Raw genomic sequence first — 27,382 nt, 5'->3', positions numbered from 1 at the left:
GTGATATTTTTGGAAAAGTAAACAAAAATGACGGCGCTTTGCTCGCCGATTTAAAGCGCGGCATTCGCCGTTAGTGTGAACGGTGTATTAGTAATAATAATAGTCTTTTTTGAAGTATCTTAAAAATGGACATAGATCAACGTACAATAAAGCATGGTTGTCATGACAAAAAACATACACTAGAAAAAACAAACATACACTAGAAAAACAACAACACAGCAACGTCATATGATTGACTCCCTTAGCATGTCATACATAAACTTTTTTTATTGATGGTGATTTTAATCACATGGTTTTATTCTATGTTTTAATAATCAGTCTGCATAATGCCATAATCCTTTGCATTTCCCTGTTGCAAGATAAATAAACCATGCTAGTAATAATAAATTACACAGTGGATCTTCATGTATGCGTTGTATATAAATATTCTAGTTAGACAATGGTGGTGTAGACATTTTGAATGGAAATCATACTCTTTACCACTGTTCTTGAACTTTGGATATTTCATTAACTCAGAATTTATTAACTCAATAATGTTAGATATTGAATACGTTGTTGTATACATTCCAAATTTAATACAGACCTGATAACCTGTAAATAATATTATAAAAAATGTTTAATTAAAATTGTGATCAAATTTGTAGGACAATAGATTTTATTATTGTTATACGTCTGTTTAAATGAGTGAAATCATACACATACCAATTGCTTTGAAATTAATATTAAACAAGCAGTCTCTCCGCTGAGATAGCTCCGCTGTTAGCAATATGTATAATATCAAAGCAAGAATTCAAAAATATCACTTTTTACCAAAAATTACAAAAATATTCATCAAAATCAGAGAATTGAAGATGTCATAACGAAATGAAGAAATCTGAGCGAGGTCTACTTGTAGTACCTATATGTATAATATCAAAGCAATCAGACTTAAGTCGACAACAGAGCTTAAAAGTTGACGACAGACTACATACACTGGACGACGGACAATCAGTAATAAGAAAGGCTCTGCGTCGTTGACTTTGTTGACAAGTACAGCCCATGATGCCATGAGTATCAACAAGCTTTACAAATAGGTGATATCATGTAATGACTTTTTTATCACGTGAATGAGTGTCAAACAAGATAGAAACTTCATTTATTATCGTAATCCCACACTAAATTAGGTGTGATCATGGAACTATAAACCCGGGGTTTATAGTTCCATGGTGTGATATATTTGTGCATCAGGAGATGGACATTTGCAGTTACGACAGCCATTGGTTTTCAAAATCAGTGGAGATATTACCCTTCCTGGGGCTATTTTTTTTCATCTTCATTATTATGAATGATTGTCATTACACTATGAGGTAATTGTTGTTATCGCGTCTGATATTCTCATATTGTACATTAAAAATGGTAACATTGCATGATTTGGTTTTCTCAATGTACTGTTTAAGCACACACAGCCTGATGACGTTTATCAGTAAATCACCACGTTTGTTATTCTGCACTAAACGTAGCTACTATGAATGATATGTTCATGTGATAATATGTATTGGTTGCCCATTGTAACACAGCAGTGTTACAAGAACACCGGGAGGGATATTATAAAGGTGATCCTAGTAGTTTTCCCAGCAGAAATTGCTGATATATATTGTTATACAAGGTCATATAAAAAAAAAATAGGGATCACGGATAAAAATATTTAGATAAACATGATTCTTATGATTTTTGTTGTTGTAAACTCAAGATAATTAAACAATATGCCAGGAACTACATTTTTGAAAACTAAGGCTTATGCTTATGCTAATACATGTCCACCTTGAACATATGAGCCTCTTGATGAGCCTGACTCATCCTTAACTATTCTTATAAAAAAATAAACAATACTGTACATGTGTATGTATTTAATAAGAAAATGTTTAATATACATAATATACAGGTTTGTAAAATGTATTAATGAGATAAAGACAATGTTGCATTATGTAAGTAGACCCAACAAAGCTTGTTTTCAAATAGGAGCTGTTATGCCGAGCAATATGACATCAATTCTTGACTTGTTTTATTCCTTTCCAGTAATAGAATTTGTCAAATATAGTTTTATACTTCTTAATGAATAGTTTCCTTATTTCTTCATTTTTCATTATAACTTTAGTGAGTGGTGTTTCATTGGCAGCGACAGTTGTCATATCAAACTTAGGAAATGGTCTATAGAAATGTAAAGAAAAGAGTTAATTTTGTAGTTGAATACACTCTGATGTATAACACTTAACAGTGTAAAACTTTAGTATGAGGGAAAAGTGACAAAGTTACACTTACTGTGAGTCTGTTTCTGAAAGTTTTCTTGTAAAATGTTGAATTTTAAAATGCGTAACATGTTCCCTTCCACTAGGCAGTCCAAGTATAACGCTATTGACGATGCAGAGAGTCTGACTTCTGTTAAGTCCTAGCTGTGTACACATGTTAACAAATGAATAGATAATCATCTCAGCTAATTTCTCCTTGGTTGATATTACAGCATCTGTAAATGATATTAATTGTGATACAGGTGGTGAGAATGTTGGTATCTTTTGTACTGTTATGTTAATAATGCTTTGTCTTTCTAAGAAGGGAGTTCATTTTTCTATTGTCCGTATAATACATGTAAGTGAAATGCACCATGAGAGTACCACAATTAATGTAGATAAGGATAACTTGAAATCTACATAAAATTTTTCACACATACATATACACTGAATGTTGAATAGACTGATAAAACTAATATTATGTGGTTATTCACAAAATACCAGAAATTACTACATGACTGAGTGATTGCCAGTGCATCGTACACAGAAGATATTCCCAAGACGTGAGACACTTTTGTGGACAAAAACCATTTAAATAATCGAAAGAGAAGTCTACAGTTGAGTTTGTACAGTGACAACACTCATTTGCATAACATTCAGAACGTTGCTTCGGCTTTGACATCCCCCACATAGCTTGTAGTCTGCTGTTTCAATCGCAGTCAATATACTAGGACATGATGGTTAGGATTAACGACCCCCAGAACTTTATCCTGCTGTTGTAGTGCTTTTGAATAATTTCACTTATTTATATATGAGGAAATGCCGGCAATGAGTTCCGTTAAGGCGAAAGAATCCTGGCCGCTGATATTTAAAGTTGATTACATCTTTTGGTTGTTAGTACATGTTATTATACTTCTTGAAGATATTCGTAACATGACCACACTAATATATTTACTAGACATTTTTTACAGCTGTTATGAATGCATATTATGTTTTGGTCCAATTGAGTAAGAAATGCGCACTCAGAATTTGCGTTTGAGTGTGCAAATTTTGAATACATCACTGACAGCGTCTAGTGGCAACCTAGTTCTGAAAGTAATATTTCAGTTGACATTTTCTTTCCAGCATCTTTAAATAATAATGTATAATAATGAAGTTATTCACAAAATATTAGGTTCTTGTACATGGTATGCTTCGGCATATAGGATCTGCTATTATTTGCTTTGCGTTTGAATTAATCAAGGTCAAACAAAGTTCAATAAAATGAATAGAATTATTGTAGCGCCACTTCGTGCCATAGGTTACAGAGGTAGGCATATAATAATATTATTTATCTGAATATTAAATGCTGAAGCCATTGACTGAAAACATAAATCATTCATAAGTACATGTAGTTGAGTCCAATTCAGGTTTCAACAAAAATAAAATTCAACGTACCTGATTTGTTAAAACTAAGTGGACATGTGACATCTACACTGATAGGGTCTTCTAATGTTGTACTGATACTTAAAGAGTTATTCCAAGGTTTATCAATGTTATCCAAACTCCATATTATCTCAGGTTTTATGATATGTGTAGCTCTTAGAATCTGTTTGAGTCGAGTAATTGGCACAGCGCTTACAAAACTATACACTGTACAATGACTGGATATCTTAGTGCGTATTTCTGCTGCTACTGTTGATAGCTGAGATGGTAACACACAGATAAATAAGACATGTACAGAGGAAGCCAGGAGAGCATTATTATGAAAACACTGTACTCCTCGTTCTTGAAGATCACCTGATGAAAAGATAGATATTTCGAGATACAATGCAATATACATCAAAAGGTACATGTAAGTAATAAATACATTTGAAGGTGACACTGTATGCATCTCCCACAAAATGAAGCCATCCCACCCTTTTACAGGTGCTTTCACAGTTTGAATTTCAAAATTATCAGCTGACAATCTGCAAATCTATCAAAACACAGTTTCGTGACAATAGGCTTGTTGCTGAATTCTTTTCAATTGTTAGAAAAACGAGTAGAAGACAGAATTGTCTCTGGTTAAAGATTGATGCAGTGTCACATCTTTTTTTCCCCATTTTTTTTAATGTACAATTTCTTTTTTTGCCTTAGTACAAAGTTTTGCTGATAAACGGCTGCAATAATCTGATGCAGATTGCACTAAGAATTCTAGTTGTTTGGCCTTTAATAGTTGTTATATGCTAATACATACACTTCAAGTAAAAATACAACAAACCTAGAGTTTCTGGTCTTCTGGTTGAAATTCTTAGTTCATTTGGTGCAACGTCTGCATATGTAAGTAAAGTGTTAGCAAGATGAGTTCCTAGACGTCCACAACCAAGAATGCCTACTTGTACTGGATTCTTATCTTGAGAGTCTTGAAGAAATTTGGATGATTTTATCATCTTAGGGTTATGAAGTTCAACTATTTCTTGCCTGTTGAAATGAAGTGAATCAAACAGCATAACTATAGGATGTGTTGATTGAATGGTGGATAAGAAACACATAATTATTTAGACCAGCCACTTTAAACAAGGTGAGGATCACATCCATGTTTAGACCAACCACTCCACTCTGTGAACAAGCAAATATAAAAATCAGGTGATCTAAAATTTTCAAAGCGCAAGTAAACATTCATTGTTAACATTCATATGTAATTTTGACACTTTACAATCATTATAGTTGTAGATTATTCAACTTGCAGCATCAGGGTCCTGAGCCAATGATGGGAAATATTTGATTGTTTGAATTAATGTGAATTGTGTCAAATATGTACAAATACAATTTTCAATGATTATCAGTGAGTGCAAATATTGGCAAACGTTCCGGCTATCCATGTACAGTAACTGTTTTAGTTTAATTTGCTATTATAAACACTGTCACTGTACACTGTCATCGCCCTATTGTGTTGTACACCAAAACATTGCCAGCTAAGTTGCATCATGGAGCTCAGCTCCATGGTTGCATTAGAATCAGCAGGCTGACCGGCCAGAAACAAGTATTATTTAGTGATTTGGGGGTTTCGGAGCGTGGATGAATAAATTTAATGATATAGGCTTGTATTACATTACTAAACTGTTTAATTCATTCCGCCAGATATACGTTTATGTATTGACTTCAGCAACCAACCACACGATCGTCAAGCCCCTATGAACTGAACATGGTACTACATGCACATGTAATTGGTAAACTTACTTACCTGCATTCGTTTAAAATAGTGACAAAATATGCAGCCTGTGCGCAAAAAGATACTGTAATTGCATGTGTTCTCTTGCGTAGTAATAAGTACTTCTTTTCTTCTTCTGTCAAGGCATTTTCAAATTGCAATGACGCAAGATCGTGCGTAATATCGCCAACACTGTTGTCGTTGGCGTCCATCGCGATCGACGCCATCTTTACAGGACAGGTTTCTAAGGTCTCCCTAAGCAAGTCGATATTATATAAATACTCTTTAACCCAGTACGCGAAATCACATACGAGTTCTACGTACTGTCCCGATTCCAGCTGGGTGTTTTAAGTTGTAGTTGTCTACAATTGTTAATTATAATGTTCATTGACACAACACTGACTTGGAAGTACAATAAGTAAGGTCACTAAAACTACAACGCTAAAAAAATATATAGTTAAAATACACCGTTACAGTTGCTGGGGAAAATTACTAGCATAATTTTAGACAAATTCACTAAAATACAGGGATACTCTGAACGCAGTGACAATAAAATAGGAATTACTTAGTGGGAGGGTGTTTCATGTAGTCGAGTACTTGCTAGTGGGACTATCATTGTGTCTGCACACATGAAATATTCAAAAGTATTTTTAAATTCTATGTTCATTGTAAACTAGGCAAAATATAATAAAGTGCATCCCATCATGGAGGTACCTCCATGATCCCATCTAGCATTTCTCTTTCATTGCATAATTCACACAATTTGCCTTCAGGAGATTATTTAGTTTAGTACTGCCTACCGGTTTCTATTTTTAAATAGTGATTACCAAATCTACTTAGTCGATCGCGTAATTCAACGTGTTTTTCATTTGGTTTATTTTTCCTAAGTGAAGTAAGTTATGTTGAATTGTTACGGTTATCATACTGTGATAAGTTGGATTTTTTTTCAGTGGCTATTAAATATATTTTCTAATTGTTTATTTACTGATGATATATGAGAATTATTAGAGACATATAGGTTGCATTTTCAACTTGTTGTTATGATTCGTCAATTATTGTAGACACACTTGTTATATACATGTAGTTTGAATTGTATGAGCGTCATTGCTGTATTCCAGCCTGATGTGCCACATCATAGTCTAGATACGAGATGAATGCATTATCACTACAACTACCCAAATAATGTGATACAGAAAGTGTTCATTTGTTATACTGGATCATTCAAGTTTTATTTTTGTTGATTTGTTGTACAGCTGAAATAGGAAACGATAATTCTAAGGGCGCTTAAAATATAGTGCTTCTCGGCCAGTCACAGAAGGCTGAATACGAATACAGCATTTCTATAAATCGCGCCCTCTAGAGTCAAAGCACAACTAATAATAATAACTTTATTGCATCCTTAGAAGTACAAAAGTATGATAACGTAAGAAAGAAAAGAAAAGAAAAAAAGAGTCAAGGTATTATATCCAAAGAAAGCTCATTTCTTAAAATAAATGATTTATGTAAAAATTCCCCTAAAAGTTTTATTATATTTCTGTCATTACTTTTCATTAAATATGTGAATTTTTGCAGGTTGGTAATGATTTCTTTGGGAAATAAAATATTGGAAATAAAATCATTTCCATCTGTTTGATATCGTGGGCAAATTAAAGAAAGTGTGATTCGTCTTCAACTTTCTGTAATGGGCATTGTTTTCAAATTCCATTTTCTAATGGGGTTTTTGGATTGGTATGTCTGCCTTTTTCAATGGCTAGATTGTGACTACTTGTTCTGAATCTATGAATCACTATGACGTGAATGAGTCATAAGCCGCTAAAACGTTTCGATCTATAGTCGCTCATCAAAAAAGACAATGTTTTTTGACCCCTGGGTTTTTGAGAGATTTTACTATATTCTATGTATAGATGCTATCAGAGGTACATTACTTGGGGTTTGCAACGCGCATAGTACTGTATGGTGACATCATGTCAAGATCCCATTCAAGTCTCATCTCGTAGATAGCGAGACTGATGCTACGACCTTCTGACATGACAAAGACGGTTTGTAATAAAACAATATACCACATGTATTACCACATTCATAGTGAAAAAATGTAATACATAAAAAATGTACAGAAAATATAGTTATCGTAATCCGTCATATCGTGAGCAGCTATTTTGATCCACCTGGACATCCCAGTAACCTAGTTACCTCGGGCATGCGCATTCGAATTTTTCTAAGTTGGAACGCTTATGCGAGAGCGAGATTGGAACGGGATCTTGGTATCATGTCACCGTAGTTGCAAACCCCAAGTAATGTACCTCTGATGCTATATATAGTTCTTGTGATAATGTTCGAGGTAGAGCGATACTTTTTCTGACGTAACTCAGCACGTGTTGTTATGTGTTCAGTTTTTTAAACCGTCTGTTACACAAGTGCTGTGAAACGTTGAAGCATGGTTCCTCCATGGTTGAAGTAACTGTGCGTTAGGTACCGATAGAGGGCGCGGTTTTACGTTGGGACCGTCCGCCCGTATGGAGACACGTCTGAACTCATGGCATTTTCTCGAAACTGGTTGCCTCTGAATAAATTGAGAACGTGACAACTGCTCCATGGTGATTAATGTTGTGCATAAATTAGCTTAAACGAATGTAATGCCAATAGTGACATGTTTTCAACGTTTTAAATCTGTATTTATATATTGGATGTAATTATTTGGTGATTGCTTGGAAATGCTGGAAACATTACTGAAAAATCACCATAATTGATCGGTAATTCATTTTTAGGACTAAAGCTAAGATTCCATAAGTGCGAATACGAATAAATTCGCGATCATGTTGAATAATGTACGAGATTTCACCTGTACGGATGCAGATACGGTTTCATGTCCGGATACGGTCACGGTCTTTTTGATGGCAAACGCGATCTTCTAGATGTCTCGAATGAATTTAGTGGTGTCTATTTGATGCAGAACTTGAAGCTAACGAACCAAAATATTATCTATGATCATTTTATATGATCTATATATCACATACAACCTATAGTTGGCAAGTACTTGTATTCAAAAACGACGCTGTGAAGAACATTACAGGCTATAAAATGAGCATAATATCCAGTCCCCTTGATTATTACAAAAAATATAATATCGTAACATGAATTAGAACGATAAAGTATATGCATATTTATTCCGTTTGAACGTTAAACAGTTTGAGAGGCGACTAAGAGATAGTCTCGAATTCATAAATCTAAAGATGATATTATATCACTCAGAAGTCAAGCAATATTACGTCAGTTTATTCCCACTGTGTTGAATGATGCAGTTAAGCGCGTTCTTTCCAACAATTATTTACATATAAATATATGGTAGCTATACTTTGTGAATTTTTGCTCTAATCTTCAGACTATGAGTAAACCAGTTCGTAAATCTGTTATTACCATAGTACGTGGTGTAATCACAACTCGAGTATTCTACATTTTTTCAGATTAAATTTAGAGCCTTTTTTGTATCACAGTAGCCTTGGCGAAAATTGAGCTTTTGCGGATGTCGCTCCGTATGTATGACCTCAAACCCAACACATTTGAGGTTATTGCACACGCACCAGGTATTATCTTACGCACACGTGCAGAAACAGTAAATACACGTCGTGCACTTCATTTCGTGATACGAATTGACTTTAATAAACTGAAGTCAGTTAATGCATGCACGTTATAAATTATTTATAAGTCTCAATATTTACAAGAACAATCCGTAGTTATACATTGCAAAAGCTCGCGCAGTGACGTCAGCCGTTCTAATTTACCCGGTAAGATGCCTGGTTGATGAGCAAGCGCTTCGCCGAATGGGGGATAATGTAAATGTAGATAATGAATTGCCCAAATTCCATGACTGGATTCTTGTCAAGTTAACCATAGTCGTGACGTATCCGTGCTCATTGCACAGTGAGGGCTGAACCATTTAGAAACATTGAGAAGGCTCGCAAGATTTGAGAAAATCAGGTGACTGACATTCCTGAAAAAAAAAACAATTTACCGTGATGGAATACCAGATTGTCACTTCATAATATGCGACATGAAAATGTTATAGAAGACTCCCAAATATGTGCGTCCAATAAACATAAAAAAACATCCACACTGCAACTGACCCTAAATTTATATATTTTGTGCTAGAAATAACCTCAAGTTTGGGCAATTAACACAATTCTGAGACAAAAGTCTTTATGTCAAATAATGCAACAGAGTGCAATATTCGCCCTTATTGAGATGTTTATGTACCAGTAGACATTTGCAGGAAGGTAGAAGCACTGTTATGTCTGCACTGGTTATTATGTGACAGAAGCATTCAATGTATTTACCCCCCCCCCCCCAACACATAGTTGTACACCAAACAATGTAGTCACATGCTGTTATAATGTAACCTCATCACCTCCTAGAATGAACAACAAATATCAAATATATTTGTTGCCATTAAATGTCTACAATTTCACTTTTATCTATTTTAGAACCACGGTTATTTTTAACTGGATATGTTTAAACAAATAGATTAGATGACCTAATAAAGTAGATCCATGCTCACATTATTGAATAGCATTAATGTAGATAATTGTTGACAATAAAAACAGTATTTTAATTACCAAACTGAAGAGAGTATTATAAACTGGGTTCCATGTTGGAAATGTGTGAGATTCTACAGCGAATTTTAACAATATTTCTATAGTGAAAAACAACACTTTCTTCTATGCTTGTTTCAGAGATAAATGACAGCTTAATATAAAACTAAAATCACATGTCATTGACTTTTATTGTAAAATCATAATAGCTGATTGACTTTTATGCTTCAGAGACACGAGAAATAAACATATTCAACATTTAGAAATTCAATTTGCACACAACAAATTAATCACAAATAATCTACCGAAACAATATCATATCATATATGAGTGATACAACTGACATTTAAAGTGAACACAAATCGAACGAATCTGTATTCAAGAAAATTTAAATTTCTCCATGGAAACAGATTTGATTATTATGATGACTCATCATTGTAAAGTAGTGTTGATGTGATGTAACTGGACATTAAAGACAAAGTAAGTCCACCAACGGAGTTATAATACATCTGCCAATATTGTAAAATATTGTATATGAAATATATAATGTAAAAATGTTTAATAACAGTGTAACAATTCAGAGTGCGAATACAGACTTATTCTCATTACTGTATATGGATCTGATTACAACCCTTTCTATTGATGGAATAAACTAAACCTCCTCTGACATAGAAATAGACGATAATATTATTTAAAATGTATTTTATTCAGTGAAACAGACAGCTTATAAACTATTGGTAATAACTCTTTGTGATCATTACATAACTATCTGACATGTCTGCAGTTATAGTGGATATCATGTGAATTTATTAAGTACACTATAACCACTAAGCTGAAAATTGCATCTACTAAAAAAGATGAAAACCAATGAAGCAGTGATTTCATTTGCATAACCATATTCTACTCTTCAGTGGATATCTTAGAATTTGTTTTAATAAAATTAAAGTCTAAAATTATATAATAACAGACCTTTGTTTATCTTATATGTAAATATTATTTTGATAACAATGTTGAGCTATCAGTAAAGCATTTTAAAGGAGTTGTCATACAGATAAAGCATATGTACATTGCCCCTCAGCAATACACGAGAACCTACCACGAGTCAAATGGTTTGTTCCATAAAATAACATGCACTGAAGATATGTCTATTGTTCCCGCACAACTATGTTGTACCCTTCAAAACAAAATGAACTATATCCATAATGAGAAAATAAAAGACAACCTCAACAGATAGACTGTATTATGAATACAAAATTGATTATTAAAATATTCACTAGTCTGAGTGATATGTTAATGTACTGTATTCACACATTAGCGCTGGCAGTTGCTGTAAGCAGTAGAGATGTCATTTTTGAATGATAGCTTGTGTACGTGTCCCATGATCAATAAGGTGAACAGTAGCTTTTGGCATTTGATCTACTGCTGCTATCGATCGCATCAACTAATGATATCTGCAGGCTTGAAATGCTTCTGTACGCGTTTAAAGCTTTAAACCATCTTTGTGCTCAACTTGGAAGCTCTGAATAATTACCACAATAAAGTAATAAATTATAACACATGAACATACAAAAACAACAAATAAACTCCATAAAAAATATATTAAACATTATTTTGACAAATTTAAAAAAAAAAGAATAGTGTACAATCTTTATTAAGATCTTTAGGTTATCTAGTTGTCATCGTGACGCATCGTGTTCGATATGTCCCCCAGGGGCAGCGGTTTGATGAACTTAATATGAATATTATCACTAAAGTCATAATATAAAGCTGCACATGTAAAATAGAGTTTGTTTATTTACATGAAATTGGAGTGCATACTGCACAAGGACTAGCACCCTACAAAATTTACACTGTGAGTGATTTAGTTGTCATGTTACAAAATAAGTCTGCAGGTAAGTAACCCAGCTTAGTCAAAGTTTGATAACACATTTTGAAAAAAATACTGAAATTTCTTTTACTGAACTGGCAGTGAATCTGCTGAACAACAATTTATGGTAATTAAAACACAAGCTACAACACTGAATCAATCTCCAGGCAGAAATTAATTAATATAAGAGCTGTGTATGAAAACTAAAAGAATGAAAGAGGAACATCAGCTGACACTAACTGTGACCTGAGTTTTACATACTGTTATTTCAACACACTAACATGATGCATGTACAGCGTGTCAAGGTGTTTTAATCAGAGATAATGTGTTACTTGATTACATCATAGTCAAAGATCTATATTAATATGAAGTGCCAATATGTGTGGTACTGTGCCATGGCTAACAGCCAAAAATAAAATGCCTATCCTTAATAAAAAAGGGAACAGTAATTAAACTCATAATTTGAAAGATGTATAAACGTGAACAGAGTTTGATAGTAAAATCATATTGTGCCAGGACTTCTTGCCTAAACCTATACAATTTTATTTATTTGATACCCACCATGTTCAAAAATGGATGGTCCCTAATTTTAACTGTTTAAATGAAATAACATATCATTTCTCATTTTCTTATAAAATATTCTTTGGTTTATTTTCAGTAGCTGTTGTCAAGGTGTAGACAGTTGTGATATTTACTCTAGAACTAGAGTTGATAAAATGGATTTAAGTTGCATACTAAGGGAGACACAGTGTCTGTATGAAGGTAAAGTAATGCTTTAAAAGATTCATTTATGATGACGCGTTGGGAGTTTCTCATCCAACCACGAGTGCCTTTCTTAGGCACTGTTTATATTTACTTTGGTTCAGATTAGACTTGTCATTTTTCATTCCTTCTCCCTCGATCAAATTAAATTACCATTGTCAGATTTTATCCTAGACAGTAGTTTCAATTCCTCGTAGTCGTGGATACAGTATCCTAGGTGACACTCCCTCATTGAGAGCATTTTCAAATTCTATCAGTTGTCCCATGAAATTTAAGTTTGGTGAAATGATTGGTCTCTTATGCTTGACATACTTGTACACATCTGTCATGGTCATTTTAGTATGCTTCATGATGTATGCTATGGTTATCGTTGCAGAACGTGAAATCCCAGCTTGGCAGTGCACAAGAATGCTGGAGCCACTATACCTTGCATCGTCTGCAATATAAAACAGAGAGAAACAGGAAGCGTTTGTCAATAAATCAAGAAATATTCATGCATGAATGTGTCACAATTTTCAATATTGAAGTTGAGTTTACAGCACATAATGGAGTTAAAATGGCAGAATAAATTAAACCATGTTTTCTCCAGTTTTATTAGATTGCCTCCATTGCCTTGAATCAATGTTCTTTTCACGACCAATTTACATGGAACAGTGTTATAAGTGCATATGTGAAGAATAATAAATAAGATTTTTTTCTTTATTACGTAAAAAATAGACACAGTAAAAAAAATCTATTGCTCGTCTCTCTGCCATGCACTTTATAGTAAATAGTAGATAGTAAATTTCATGTGTGAATCACAGCAGTATGATTGGTACTGCCCTTCTTTTCATAAAAATGTCATTCAAACACAATTCCAATCAGTGTATACAACTAATACAACAAGTACAGCAAATCCACAGGGATTTACTTTGCAGCTTTCTTGTCTAAATTTAGATTTCAGTTAATTTCTAAAAAGTTATAGTATTAGGCATAGTAGAAATTATACGTACTGGAAGTCCAGTATTTGGGTTGTAATAAAATAGTCTTACCATTGAAAGAAAATACTTACATTGATTGTCAGAGCAAGTGTAAATAAATACCGGTAATTATAATTTTAAAGCTGTATTATGTCTTGTTTTTAATTAAAAATGAATAAGGAAGTACACAAAAAAGGCATCACAAGAAATGTAATACAGATACTGTTTATTTGTATATTTATTTGTATTTACTTCTTCCAATTATTCGTTTATTAGGTCCATTAAGCACTCCGACAGTACTACTAATATTATCTTCTCAAAATATAACTGGCTCCAGTAGTTCACACAAAGAATATAAAATATGTCACTGTTTAACCACTTTCTTGCATCATACTGGTAATTCTTGCACGACTTACAGAACATAGACTGCATATCTAATAAAACATTTATTCCATTTATTGGGGTGGAACAAGATGACTATCTATAACCGGCACTGTTTTATCAACATGATAACAAGATATTCACATATATAGTAGTCCCTTGCTAATTGATGGGCCAGATACAGTATCTCATAGAAGTAATCTCAATACAACACAGTCTATTTATCTAGTGCCTACTCATAATACACTTTTTAAACAAGTTTTCTCAAAATACATTTTCTTAAAATACATTTAGAACTTACAACTTTAAAGAAAACTAAAAAACTACACATGTTCATTGTCAAATCTTTAATAATTTATAATAACATTTCTTGTGAAAACTGCTTTATCAATGGACAAGTTAGAATTTCATAAGTCAAGGAAAAACATGAAATATTGAAGCAGTGAAGATTTCCCAACAGTCAAGATTTCACATCGAGTGACTTTCATGGAATTTAGTTTTAACAAAAGCTCTCAGCAAAAAATTATAGAATTTATACATTTTTGCACTGTGCTAACCGTACATAAGTTTGAACTTTAAATACTCTATATCACAATGCAGCATACGTTACTATAATACTCATCAATTATCCTAGGCACTATGAATAAGACTTTCATATGGCAGCTTAGGGCAAAATGAGGACACACGTAGCTGGATTCTTATCTCTATGCAATTCACATAAGTGCTTAGACCATACCTTTAATGAGTTATACTTGGCTAATAGGTGCAAGATATTACCCAGCATCCCAGATTAAACTGACAGAAAACTACATTGCCTTAAGAAGTAGAACAGCAGCTCTTGTAAATAATCTACCAAGTTGTCTTTATAGAAATTGAATAATAACTTTAGTATAATCAATTTAATCATACACTGTGATCGTTGTAATGTTTTGTTTTTCTTTAACAGATCGTACTTAATTTTATCGATTTTTATCAAAACAAAGCACTGTGATACATTTAATAGGTCATATTTGTGACTAAACAAACAGTAAAACTAGACATGGCAAATCACTGAATTATCAGTCATATGAGAATACCATTATAATAAAGTTCTGAAAATAATAATTTAACTAGATAAGAAATACCACTGTTTATGCTTGATTGCTTCCCTTGTGTGATCACAAATGTGACAATCAAGCAAAATGGATAAAAAAAACATAGCAAATTGGTATGTCAATAGCTTTGAATCTATCAATCATCAATTTAGCTTCCTGATCTCTCTTATCTCAGTAATTGGCCAACTGCACTAAAGCAACCTCAGCATGACAGTTTTTGTCACCCTACATATCCATGAACACATCATCTCCTACATTCATTGTACAGTATAGTATATCCAAAAACTCAGGAGAATCCATATTTTATTATTTATAACACAAAGGGCAGATTTCTGTTTTAAGTGTTTCTCAAGCACTTGAAATTATAAATAATATGTAATAGAACTTCATTGATACACCTTTATTAAAATTCATCAGTTATATGTCAATATTTTTCTAATGCAATACAGTCAAGTCAGAACATAGTTTCTTTAATTTGTTAAATTGGTACAAATTTGATACAAATTGCCCAATGTGCCTATGTAATGTTGCAATAAGATTTTGGTTTGCATTATTCACAGACTTTTTTATTACTTTATAGCAAAAATTAAGTGGTTTTTTTTCTCTGTGTGATAAATTTTGTCAAAATTAAGCAATTATGCATTTGTTCTGTGTGATGAATTTTGTCATCTTCAGATTAATTATTTGGTGGTGGGTCTTGAACTGAGTCTATAGTCTAACTGACATACTAGAGGGAATGAGATAGGGGGTATAAAATATCACATATTTGATTATATTAACATTTGTCTGTCTACATGACATTTTACTGACATTTCAAAATGGCTGAGCACCAGCCGTTATAATTAATGAAAAGCTATTCTAAAACTAAGGGCAAAAGTCCAAACAAAGTCATTTGTGTGAGGTAGAAATTCATGGGATTATAAAAAATTAATCAGGATTGTTGCCTGAAAATACTTACCAATGAATTCAAATGCCTCTTCAAAATACTGTCTAAGATTCTGTTGACAATTGTCACTTGCTGGTAATCTTTTATACTTGATTTTACTTGTAACCGATTCAAAGTGTAGTGGAATGTGGGAAGTCATGTTGAGAATATAAGAAATTTTCAATCTCTTTAAAAGTTCATGATCTGATGCGTCACTCTCTCCTCCGACGTAAAGAAAAGGTAAGACTGGTGTTGGTGGATGTTTGAAGACATTTCTGTGACTGCGACTGGTAAAGTCAGTTATCTCTGCTTGTTGATCACTTCTTAGAGAATTAGCACACAGGTTCTGATACTGTTGAAAAAAAGCTTGAAATCCTCCTGTGAATAAAACGAGAATGTGATGAGTTACGTTAAATTTCATCAGAACTGAAGCATTTTAATTGATCTCGGGCCTACAATAAATGACATATCAAATAGGAATTGTGGTCTGTTATCACGGATTAGAAACTCCAGACACATTAAAGCAGTATGCTGTTCCTGGGGTACCAAGGGACTTACTTCACTATAACCTGAAAATGCAATATGTCAGCCTAGGAGCCCAGGTACTTTAGAGGTAATTACCAGTACGGTTCTTGCTGTAATAGACACAAAATAACAACACATTCACAGCATGAAATTATCCACGCCCGTAGCAGTTTTCAACATTTTGGCACTAACAACATGATAATGAGCCATAATTCACAAAGACATGTCACATGTTTGTCTACAAATTGGTTATTGCAATGTAACCTATTTTGCCTTCAGGACACATTTCATCTTGATTGCAAGACTGTTAATTTTAGCTCTCCTAAAACAGTTTTTATTTGCCAGTAAACTCAATAACATCAACTATAATCACAGGAGGATGGGAAGTAAGTCTAGAACAATATATTTTAATTGAATAGATGAAACAACAACAAATTCAATACCAATTCAATATAATGTGTATATATAATAATATAATTGATATGATATTATTTTCATCTTTTTCAATAAAATCAAAAATTGTAAATTACAAAACCCAATTACCATGTTTGTTCTATTGCACAAAATAAGTCATGTTTGTTATAATCCAGTATACAATAAATAAAGAGAGACTCTTGTGACAGAGCAAATATGGTACGTGTAACTATCAACAAACTCAATTTCCAATTGTAGATGTCTGCCTGAACACATAACTTCTCGTCCAATTATTATCATAAAAAACTCCTTTGGCAAAAATAGAATTCAATATTAAATATTTCATATGAAATATTAGAATTCTCGACACGTGATTTTAATAGGCTTTTTTTATATGAATGACAATTTGATGGAATTATTTTTACACACACACATACAGGACAGATACATACGTATTTCATAATTAAAGCAATTATTTTATTTAGAAAAAAAAAGGATGCCTCTGAGTGCAAGTAATTCAATGTCTAATTTAAAGGCAGGTAAGTTATAATGTGTCCAGGGACTAATAATATCAGTTGTATTCTTAAAACATTCATTCAGTTAGAATTTCATGCAACATTTCACCTGATAACTTTCAACACTGAGCTACAGACATACAATATAAACTTCAATAAGATACACTATTGCTTTATGTATTTTACATTATAACTATGGCACCAAGTGACATTTTCAGCTGCTGCATATGAAATAGCCTGTTTGACATTATATACTTAGATGCCTAACATACTAAGATTAATACTATCAGAGAGTCAGCACGATTTTGATTATTCTGCCCTTCAAAATAATTGTTCTTGTTTATGCAAAGACATAAAATACTCCAGTACACTATATAATGTAATCTGCGCACAGAATACTAACTATTAAATGATTACATACAGATTATAGCTACATGTATGAGTGATCAGCTTTGGTGTGAGGAAACAGAAACTATAAAGCACTTAAATTACTTAAATTTACTGTGCAGTCAAACTAATTTATTTTATTGAGAGTACATAAGTTGGAACAGGTACAGTGAGAACAATTCGGATGTTGATAGTGTTATTTATCTTGTCTAATACTGTGAAATACTTTATTTTAGCTGGAATTAATTTTCGCTGCAAAAACTTTCTGGGTGTTTTGTATGGAATTTATATTCACATTAATTTTTGGCGAGTTGAATGTAAAATATAGGAAAAAAGGTATATTTTCTGGATTTTATTTTCACTGAATCATTACCTCAGTGAAAATTAATTCCAAGCGAAAATAAAGTATTTTACAGAATATATTTATACATATACTGTAGATAAAGTAGCTAAGATATGGAATGTTTAGAATATTGACATGGGATATGGGATAGTGTCAGTACCATGCCCTTTATACCATCTGTGCAAAATATTTACAGTAACAGTCGGTATACATAGTAGCCATATCACATTCTGTCATTCTAATACTGAATGGTATCACATGCAGTTTCTATTTTGTTTCTTTAGAACATGCAAGCTGTTTGTGATTTAAATAATCCTCTTGTATTAGTATCTAGTCATGATCTGAATCCATCTCAAATTGTTGATGACATATACACTGTATAGACATTAATATCATTAATTATTGTGTGAATTTCTTATTTTAACTTACAGTTAGTTTTTTTGCTATTTTCCAAGGGGTAAATTAGAACGAAAAGAACATTGACTATAATTTTCACTATGATATGTATGTAATTGAATTCATCAGGATTTAGTGAATATAAACTACATACAACAATCTATATTTCTAGTAAACAAAGATTCCGACTAAATTAATTAATTGTACAAATGTACATCAAATATCCACATAACAAACACCTTCTCATTTATCAAAATTGGTTATCTTTAACTGCAAGCAAATAAACTTGTCTATCTATTGGGACCACTAGTTTAATATTAATTACAATTTATGGTAATTTTATGTCCCTAATGTATTATGATATTACCATAACATTAAACAAAAGTACATAAGGATACTCATACCACTGCAATAATATACACTTACACTGAGAAAGAAGAGAACTGTTTCGCAGGCTTTTTAAAACCTTTCAACTGTGCACACTGAAAATAAATTTGCTATCACCTAGTCAATGTATATATTTATTAAATTTCAACTCATATTTCATAAGAATGTTGTGTTTTACATTGCTATAATGTGAAAATTCAGCTAATTATGACACAAAAGAAGAATCACAAAATTTGTGCATAGCACACCTGAAACTGCTCTTCAGAACTTTGAGGTACAAACACTGCATCACCCTGTTCAAGGAATGAATACATCACTGCAGCTTTTTCTCAAATGAAATTTATTTTGGCATAAAAGATAACTTTGGCTATAAAGAATCCGCTGATCAAATAAGATGGCAGGATGAGTTTTTATTGAGTTTTTTAGTTGAAATATCTGCTACTTTTGGCATATTTGTATGAAATTGAATCTATCTGGTCAATCTGAGCCTAGACCACATAATAGTATGGTGAGGTCTAGTATGATTTGACCAAATTATGATAAGGGGTAGGTCACAGTTCCTCTAGTCTATAGAGGGACTGTGGGTAGGTGCAGCACTGAATTAAACAAAAATGTCCATAATATGATAGCAGGCAGCACAGTGATTGTGTTTACTTGGTAGTACATACTATGCATGGGTTATCTATAAATAAAGGTGCATATAGTGGGAAGTGATAATATACCACCCTGAATTGTCACGTTACAATCACAAGACTCCTCACTCTCAAATATATGAAAAATAAGAAGCGACTTTAGATCATATCATGCAGGTATAACAAATATTTACATTCCAATGGTCTACCCACTGAACGCAATGCAACTGTCCTACAGCAAAGGTTCCTAGGTTATAAGATCACAGATTCCACATTCAAGATTCTTTAACGTTCTATAAGCATGGTTTCTTCTTGCACAGTCTTGTCATCTTTTCATTGAACCAACTATGTGATAATGAAATAAAACCAACACATCAAAAGACTCTCTATGACCTTGTAATATGATATTGATGGACATCAGTTATTCATGCATTATACATATCAATACTGGAATGCACACAATTTATAATTATCCACTTTCAGATTCATACAAGCATGGACCTACAAACACTTGGATGAACCTTTTATTTTTGCTGATCACTTTTTTTGTCTTTCTTATTAGTTTGAACTATGTAAATGATGTCGTCAGAAGTAAATGCTTCTGCTTATATGAAAACAATATTTTTGGTTTCAACGAAAGCTGTCACACATATACTGTCAGCATGACTGATCAAACATGTGCAGTGCTCATTATTTGTTTCCTTTTTAGCTAGCATGTCATTTTAGCTAATTTAGCTAATCTATAATTTTGCTAATTCAAGATGTAGCTAATTTAAACTAAAGTATATTCTCACAATAAGATTGTTGGCACATTAGCTAAATTAAGATGCTGTTAATTCATGCAAAGTCAAATTCGCTAAAATGGCATTCAGATATTTCAATGTATTTTACAGTATGTCAGATATCTCGTCTTTCTTAGTGAACATTTCTTTATTGAATAACATCACTATAATTTTGATCGTTTTCGATTCAACAACCATATGCGATATCACAGTTTTGTTACCTGTGTTTTTGATGGTGTAAATGTCTGTACATTATAGTGGCCATTTTTTCAATGTAAATTTATGCATATTTTGACAATTGACTTTTCACAAATAGATAAAGACTGCCTATGAATATGACAGTGTTAGGAAGCAATTCATAGGTGTTGAACAGTGTAATCTGATGCCTGTTAATGTACAGAGTAAATATCATGAATGCTCATGATGAAAATCTAAGAAAGGATGCTGCTCTTCTGGGGGTTTGTGGGTCAATGATATAAGTGATGAAAAACAGAGCTTGACAATAGCTGTTTATTACAGCTATACTTCAAAAAACTAAATCTTAATTGTTTAAGACAAGTGACAATGCAAGGTCAAATTGAAGATGAATTTCATTCTCTAGTGGCACGCAATCAATACATTGTTCATCCTAAAGCTCTATTTGTTTTTGCCAAGGAAGTGACCCCACAGAATCCTAATACTGCATGTAAAGGTAAACAGTATACTTATATGTTTTTATTTTTCTTAATCTTTGTTCCAAAGTAGTACTTACTGTAAACATGGAGCTAACAAAAGAAACTATTATAATTTCAAGAGAAACAAATTTTGCAGCAGTTCCAGTTACTTTTGTGAAATTTTGTCATAACGAAAACCATAAAATCATCAAATCATGAAAGTTGCTAGCAGTGAAATTAAGCACTTTATGGTATGAACTCATGTATGTATATATCATTATTTTTGCTGTAACCATTACCAACCACCCGGAGAATGAGTAAGAGTTACTTAACTATAAATTAGTCTTGTTATACAATACATATGTCTTCAAGCGAAAATAGTTAGAACTTGGCTACTGATAATTTGGATCATATACTTACTGTACAAGACCATACCATACAAAGTCACCATACATAGTATATGACTGTACCATACAAAGTCACCATACATAGTATATGACTGTACCATACAAAGTCACCATACATAGTATATGACTGTACCATACAAAGTCACCATACGTAGTATATGACTGTACCATACAAAGTCGCCAAACATACAGTATATGACTGTACCATACAAAGTCGCCATACACACAGTATATGACTGTACCATACAAAGTCGCCAAACATACAGTATATGACTGTACCATACAAAGTCACCATACATTGTATATGACTACAATACAGTCACCATACGTAGTACAAGACCATCCTAAACAAAGTCGCCAAACATACAGTATATGACTGTACCATACAAAGTCACCATACATAGTATATGACTGTACCATACAAAATCACCATACATAGTATATGACTGTACCATACAAAATCACCATACATACAGTATATGACTGTACCATACAAAGTCGCCATACGTAGTATATGACTGTACCATACAAAGTCGCCATACGTAGTACACGTATATGACTGTACCATACAAAGTCACCATACATAGTATATGACTGTACCATACAAAGTCACCATACGTAGTATATGACTGTACCATACAAAGTCACCATACATAGTATATGACTGTACCATACAAAGTCACCATACGTAGTATATGACTGTACCATACAAAGTCACCATACATACAGTATATGACTGTACCATACAAAGTCGCCATACGTAGTATATGACTGTACCATACAAAGTCACCATACATAGTATATGACTGTACCATACAAAGTCACCATACATAGTATATGACTGTACCATACAAAGTCACCATACATACAGTATATGACTACCATACAAAGTCGGCAAACATACAGTATATGACTGTACCATACAAAGTCACCATACGTAGTATATGACTGTACCATACAAAGTCACCATACATAGTATATGACTATACCATACAAAGTCACCATACGTAGTATATGACTGTACCATACAAAGTCACCATACATAGTATATGACTGTACCATACAAAGTCACCATACGTAGTATATGACTGTACCATACAGTCACCATACATACAGTATATGACTGTACCATACAAAGTCACCATACATAGTATATGACTGTACCATACAAAATCACCATACATACAGTATATGACTGTACCGTACAAAGTCACCATACGTAGTATATGACTGTACCATACAAAGTCGCCATACGTAGTATATGACTGTACCATACAAAGTCACCATACATAGTATATGACTGTACCATACAAAGTCACCATACGTAGTATATGACTGTACCATACAAAGTCACCATACATAGTATATGACTGTACCATACAAAGTCACCATACGTAGTATATGACTGTACCATACAAAGTCACCATACGTAGTATATGACTGTACCATACAAAGTCACCATACATACAGTATATGACTGTACCATACAAAGTCGCCACACGTAGTATATGACTGTACCATACAAAGTCACCATACATAGTATATGACTGTACCATACAAAGTCACCATACATAGTATATGACTGTACCATACAAAGTCACCATACATAGTATATGACTGTACCATACAAAGTCACCATACATACAGTATATGACTGTACCATACAAAGTCGGCAAACATACAGTATATGACTGTACCATACAAAGTCACCATACATAGTATATGACTGTACCATACAAAGTCACCATACATAGTATATGACTGTACCATACAAAGTCACCATACATAGTATATGACTGTACCATACAAAGTCACCATACATACAGTATATGACTGTACCATACAAAGTCACCATACATAGTATATGACTGTACCATACAAAGTCACCATACATAGTATATGACTGTACCATACAAAGTCACCATACATACAGTATATGACTGTACCATACAAAGTCAGCAAACATACAGTATATGACTGTACCATACAAAGTCACCATACATAGTATATGACTGTACCATACAAAGTCACCATACATAGTATATGACTGTACCATACAAAGTCACCATACATAGTATATGACTGTACCATACAAAGTCACCATACATACAGTATATGACTGTACCATACAAAGTCACCATACATACAGTATATGACTGTACCATACAAAGTCACCATACATACAGTATATGACTGTACCATACAAAGTCACCATACATAGTATATGACTGTACCATACAAAGTCACCATACATACAGTATATGACTGTACCATACAAAGTCGGCAAACATACAGTATATGACTGTACCATACAAAGTCGCCATACGTAGTATATGACTGTACCATACAAAATCACCATACGTAGTATATGACTGTACCATACAAAGTCACCATACGTAGTATATGACTGTACCATACAAAGTCACCATACATGGTATATGACTGTACCATACAAAGTCAGCATACATACAGTATATGACTGTACCATACAAAGTCGGCAAACATACAGTATATGACTGTACCATACAAAGTCACCATACGTAGTATATGACTGTACCATACAAAGTCACCATACATAGTATATGACTATACCATACAAAGTCACCATACGTAGTATATGACTGTACCATACAAAGTCACCATACATACAGTATATGACTGTACCATACAAAGTCTGCAAACATACAGTATATGACTGTACCATACAAAGTCGCCATACGTAGTATCAGACTGTACCATACAAAGTCACCATACGTAGTATATGACTGTACCATACAAAGTCACCATACGTAGTATATGACTGTACCATACAAAGTCACCATACATAGTATATGACTGTACCATACAAAGTCACCATACATACAGTATATGACTGTACCATACAAAGTCGGCAAAAATACAGTATATGACTGTACCATACAAAGTCACCATACGTAGTATATGACTGTACCATACAAAGTCACCATACATAGTATATGACTATACCATACAAAGTCACCATACATAGTATATGACTGTACCACACAAAGTCACCATACATACAGTATATGACTGTACCATACAAAGTCACCATACATAGTATATGACTATACCATACAAAGTCACCATACGTAGTATATGACTGTACCATACAAAGTCACCATACATACAGTATATGACTATACCATACAAAGTCACCATACGTAGTATATGACTGTACCATACAAAGTCACCATACATACAGTATATGACTGTACCATACAAAGTCACCATACATAGTATATGACTATACCATACAAAGTCACCATACGTAGTATATGACTACCATACAAAGTCACCATACATAGTATATGACTGTACCATACAAAGTCACCATACATAGTATATGACTGTACCATACAAACTCACCATACATACAGTATATGACTGTACCATACAAAGTCACCATACATACAGTATATGACTGTACCATACTAAGTCACCATACATAGTATATGACTGTACCATACAGTCACCATACGTAGTATATGACTACCATACAAAGTCACCATACATACAGTATATGACTGTACTATACAAAAAATTCAATTTCCATTTAGCAGTTATAACCTCCAGATTCTCATAAAAATTTATGTAAATTATACACACTGGAATACATGATTGATTATTGAAAGTGCTGGCAACAATTCATGATAAAACTCTCACCAAATACATTTCATCTTAAAATCAATAGTATATCTCAGTGGACCATCACTAAATATAAGTCTTTCTGTTTATAACTTAGTTATCATTTGTTAATAATATGATAATAAATAATAAAAATACCAAATTTAAATTTATTTTATATAAAATATTTATAAATGTTTCAATAGTGATTGAAAACAACTTCAACCAATCACAAGCCAATACTGCCCATATAGAACTTCACTGCACTTAGTTTACCTTCAACTTCTCCTGTGACACTGGCATACTTTCGCAATTTAACGATCTGTGCCAAACTATAATGGTACTACTCGACTTACATTTAAAAAAATTATTTAGTGAAAGAATTGCGGTACTTTCATACAAATTTTATGGGATCTATCGTTTTTGCATTCTTGGCAGTAAATCGGCCAAGGATTGAAGAAACCCTGCAAAGACAAATGGTATCTACAGTCAATCCTTTTGGGAAGTTGAATGCAGTGTGAGGTTCTTTCAGGATATTTTTTTTTATAATATTCATAAATGTCCATAAAACAAATTCATGAGTTTATAAAACCCAGTGTGTGCTCAACATACATCATACTAACTACCCATTATAACACTTCAGTTATACAGTGATTCTGTGGGTAAAAAAAAAGTTTTTTGTTTTGTTTTTATTTCATTTTTGACCATGACTAATTACTGACAGGCACATGTAGTCACAGTCAACTGAATAAACGGATATGACTGTACAAGGTATACAACTATGTCATCATAGTCATACTCATTGCCAGGAAATCCAAGTTTTTGTTTACAGCGTCTTTATGATGTTTATTTTATTATTTTTAAAACTTACGTAACATATATACCGTATATATAAGAATTTACACGTCATCACATATAATGACTGGACATTGACGTTAAAGCCGAGGCTTCATTTGTTTACTCGTAGTTTTACAACAACAATGAATGCATGACGTAGGTGATTGTTTACTGCTTCAAAATAGGAACTGCTTTTAATAGTCGCACATGCCATGGAGGTATAAACAGCCAAGATATATTCCAGAAAAAATACTTATGAACAGTAAAACTACCATACTAGTATGTGGTTCTATCATTAAAGCACTTAAAATGTGTGCATGAACTTCTTTTTACTTTCAAAATTCACTTACCTTTCAAATAGGAAGCTGTGACTCCTTCTTCACGGAGAGAAGTCAGGACTAATGTTAGTGGATTCATAGAAGTTACACAGTCAATATCATTCGTATTCTCATCGTAAATGACAACCTCCTTGTTAAAACGTCTTTGAAATGCAATTTTCCCATCAGCCGACGAAACAAGATCTGATAAAGTTACCCTACCCTGTTGAAGTCTCTTTTTACTAAGTCTATCCGAGCAACTAATATTCAATGAGTCTGATATGTGGCTTTTGTTGTATGATGTGAACGGTCGACAGTCAACCACAACCACCTCACGGCGAGAACCCATGAGTTTCCTTGCCAGCTCTTGGGGTGTAAGTTCTGTTACGTCTCCCTCGTTGTTGTTTGTCTGACATGTAGTACAGTTGCTGAATTTTACCCGTCGTTCCCGTTTCGTAGAAGTATGTATTCTGTTCGAGTTAAGTAGCTCATTCGCGGTTGGTGCTGAAGCAGACGTTGGTATCCTGGGCGGTGGAGTAGCAGACGGGTTCCGTCGGTTTGTCGTTATGTTGGCGGGCAGAGGCGTGCGTGTAATCGGAGGTGGCAAACTGCTACTGCGAAGTTTCAAACTTAGCGATTTTCTATCCAACTTCGGGACACATGAAGTACCACATTTCACCTCTGGCATGACAACTTTGTGGACGTAGAAAGTGATTTTAAAAAGGTCTTGAACGGAAAAAATACAACCCCTTAGAAAAAGCCAAACATACACACTAAACTTGAAATCTGACGTCGTACCATCAGTAAAATATACGACAGACGACTCTTCCTCCGACGTGCAGCCTTTGATAACCATTAAAATAATCTGTCAGTACAAAACAATCTTGTATAAGTGGTGAATGTGCAGCTAGCCTCTTGGACAAGAGCAGAAAATGGAATACACAGATGGTGTTTGGGTTGTCCCCGGCAGAATAGTGTAGCAGACCATGCTTTCCTTATTTGGTAAACTACATTCCTTCTATGGCAAACTATGATGTCATTATAAGGCTAAATTTAGCCTGGATTTGCCATTTCCGAACATGACATCATGGTTACGAATCCTCGCGAAATAACGCGAATATACAGTCCTCAT

The 27,382-nt window shown here is 33.4% G+C and overlaps 2 protein-coding genes across 3 annotated transcripts; both read right to left on the bottom strand.

Moving 5' to 3' along the window:
- Positions 1–1,881: 1,881 nt before the first annotated feature.
- LOC100375012 (NADP-dependent oxidoreductase domain-containing protein 1-like) lies at positions 1,882–5,686 on the bottom strand. Its single transcript, XM_002731059.4, has 5 exons — positions 5,470–5,686; positions 4,507–4,706; positions 3,702–4,043; positions 2,299–2,500; positions 1,882–2,187 (listed from the first exon to the last, which is right to left on the bottom strand). Exons 1-5 carry the CDS (start codon positions 5,661–5,663, stop codon positions 2,025–2,027), a joined length of 1,101 nt encoding a protein of 366 aa, XP_002731105.2. The 5' UTR covers positions 5,664–5,686; the 3' UTR covers positions 1,882–2,024.
- Positions 5,687–9,071: 3,385 nt separating this feature from the next.
- LOC100375158 (dual specificity protein phosphatase 10-like) lies at positions 9,072–27,176 on the bottom strand. 2 transcript variants are annotated; one of them, XM_085491005.1, is made up of 4 exons: positions 26,284–27,176; positions 16,044–16,388; positions 12,964–13,087; positions 9,072–9,424 (listed from the first exon to the last, which is right to left on the bottom strand). In XM_085491005.1, the coding sequence occupies exons 1-4, from the start codon at positions 27,104–27,106 to the stop codon at positions 9,313–9,315; spliced, it is 1,404 nt and encodes a 467-aa protein (XP_085347131.1). In that variant the 5' UTR covers positions 27,107–27,176; the 3' UTR covers positions 9,072–9,312. The 2 variants fall into 2 exon arrangements, with proteins under 2 accessions (XP_085347131.1, XP_002731106.2); XM_002731060.3 differs by lacking the exon at positions 9,072–9,424 and having other exon boundaries at positions 10,184–13,087.
- Positions 27,177–27,382: the final 206 nt, after the last annotated feature.

The sequence above is a fragment of the Saccoglossus kowalevskii genome, chromosome 2 (assembly GCF_978046115.1).
Source record: "Saccoglossus kowalevskii chromosome 2, keSacKowa6.1, whole genome shotgun sequence".
In the NCBI taxonomy this organism is placed as follows: domain Eukaryota; kingdom Metazoa; phylum Hemichordata; class Enteropneusta; family Harrimaniidae; genus Saccoglossus; species Saccoglossus kowalevskii.
Note: the sequence above shows the minus strand (reverse complement) of the source record. Positions and strands in the feature narration are given on the sequence as shown.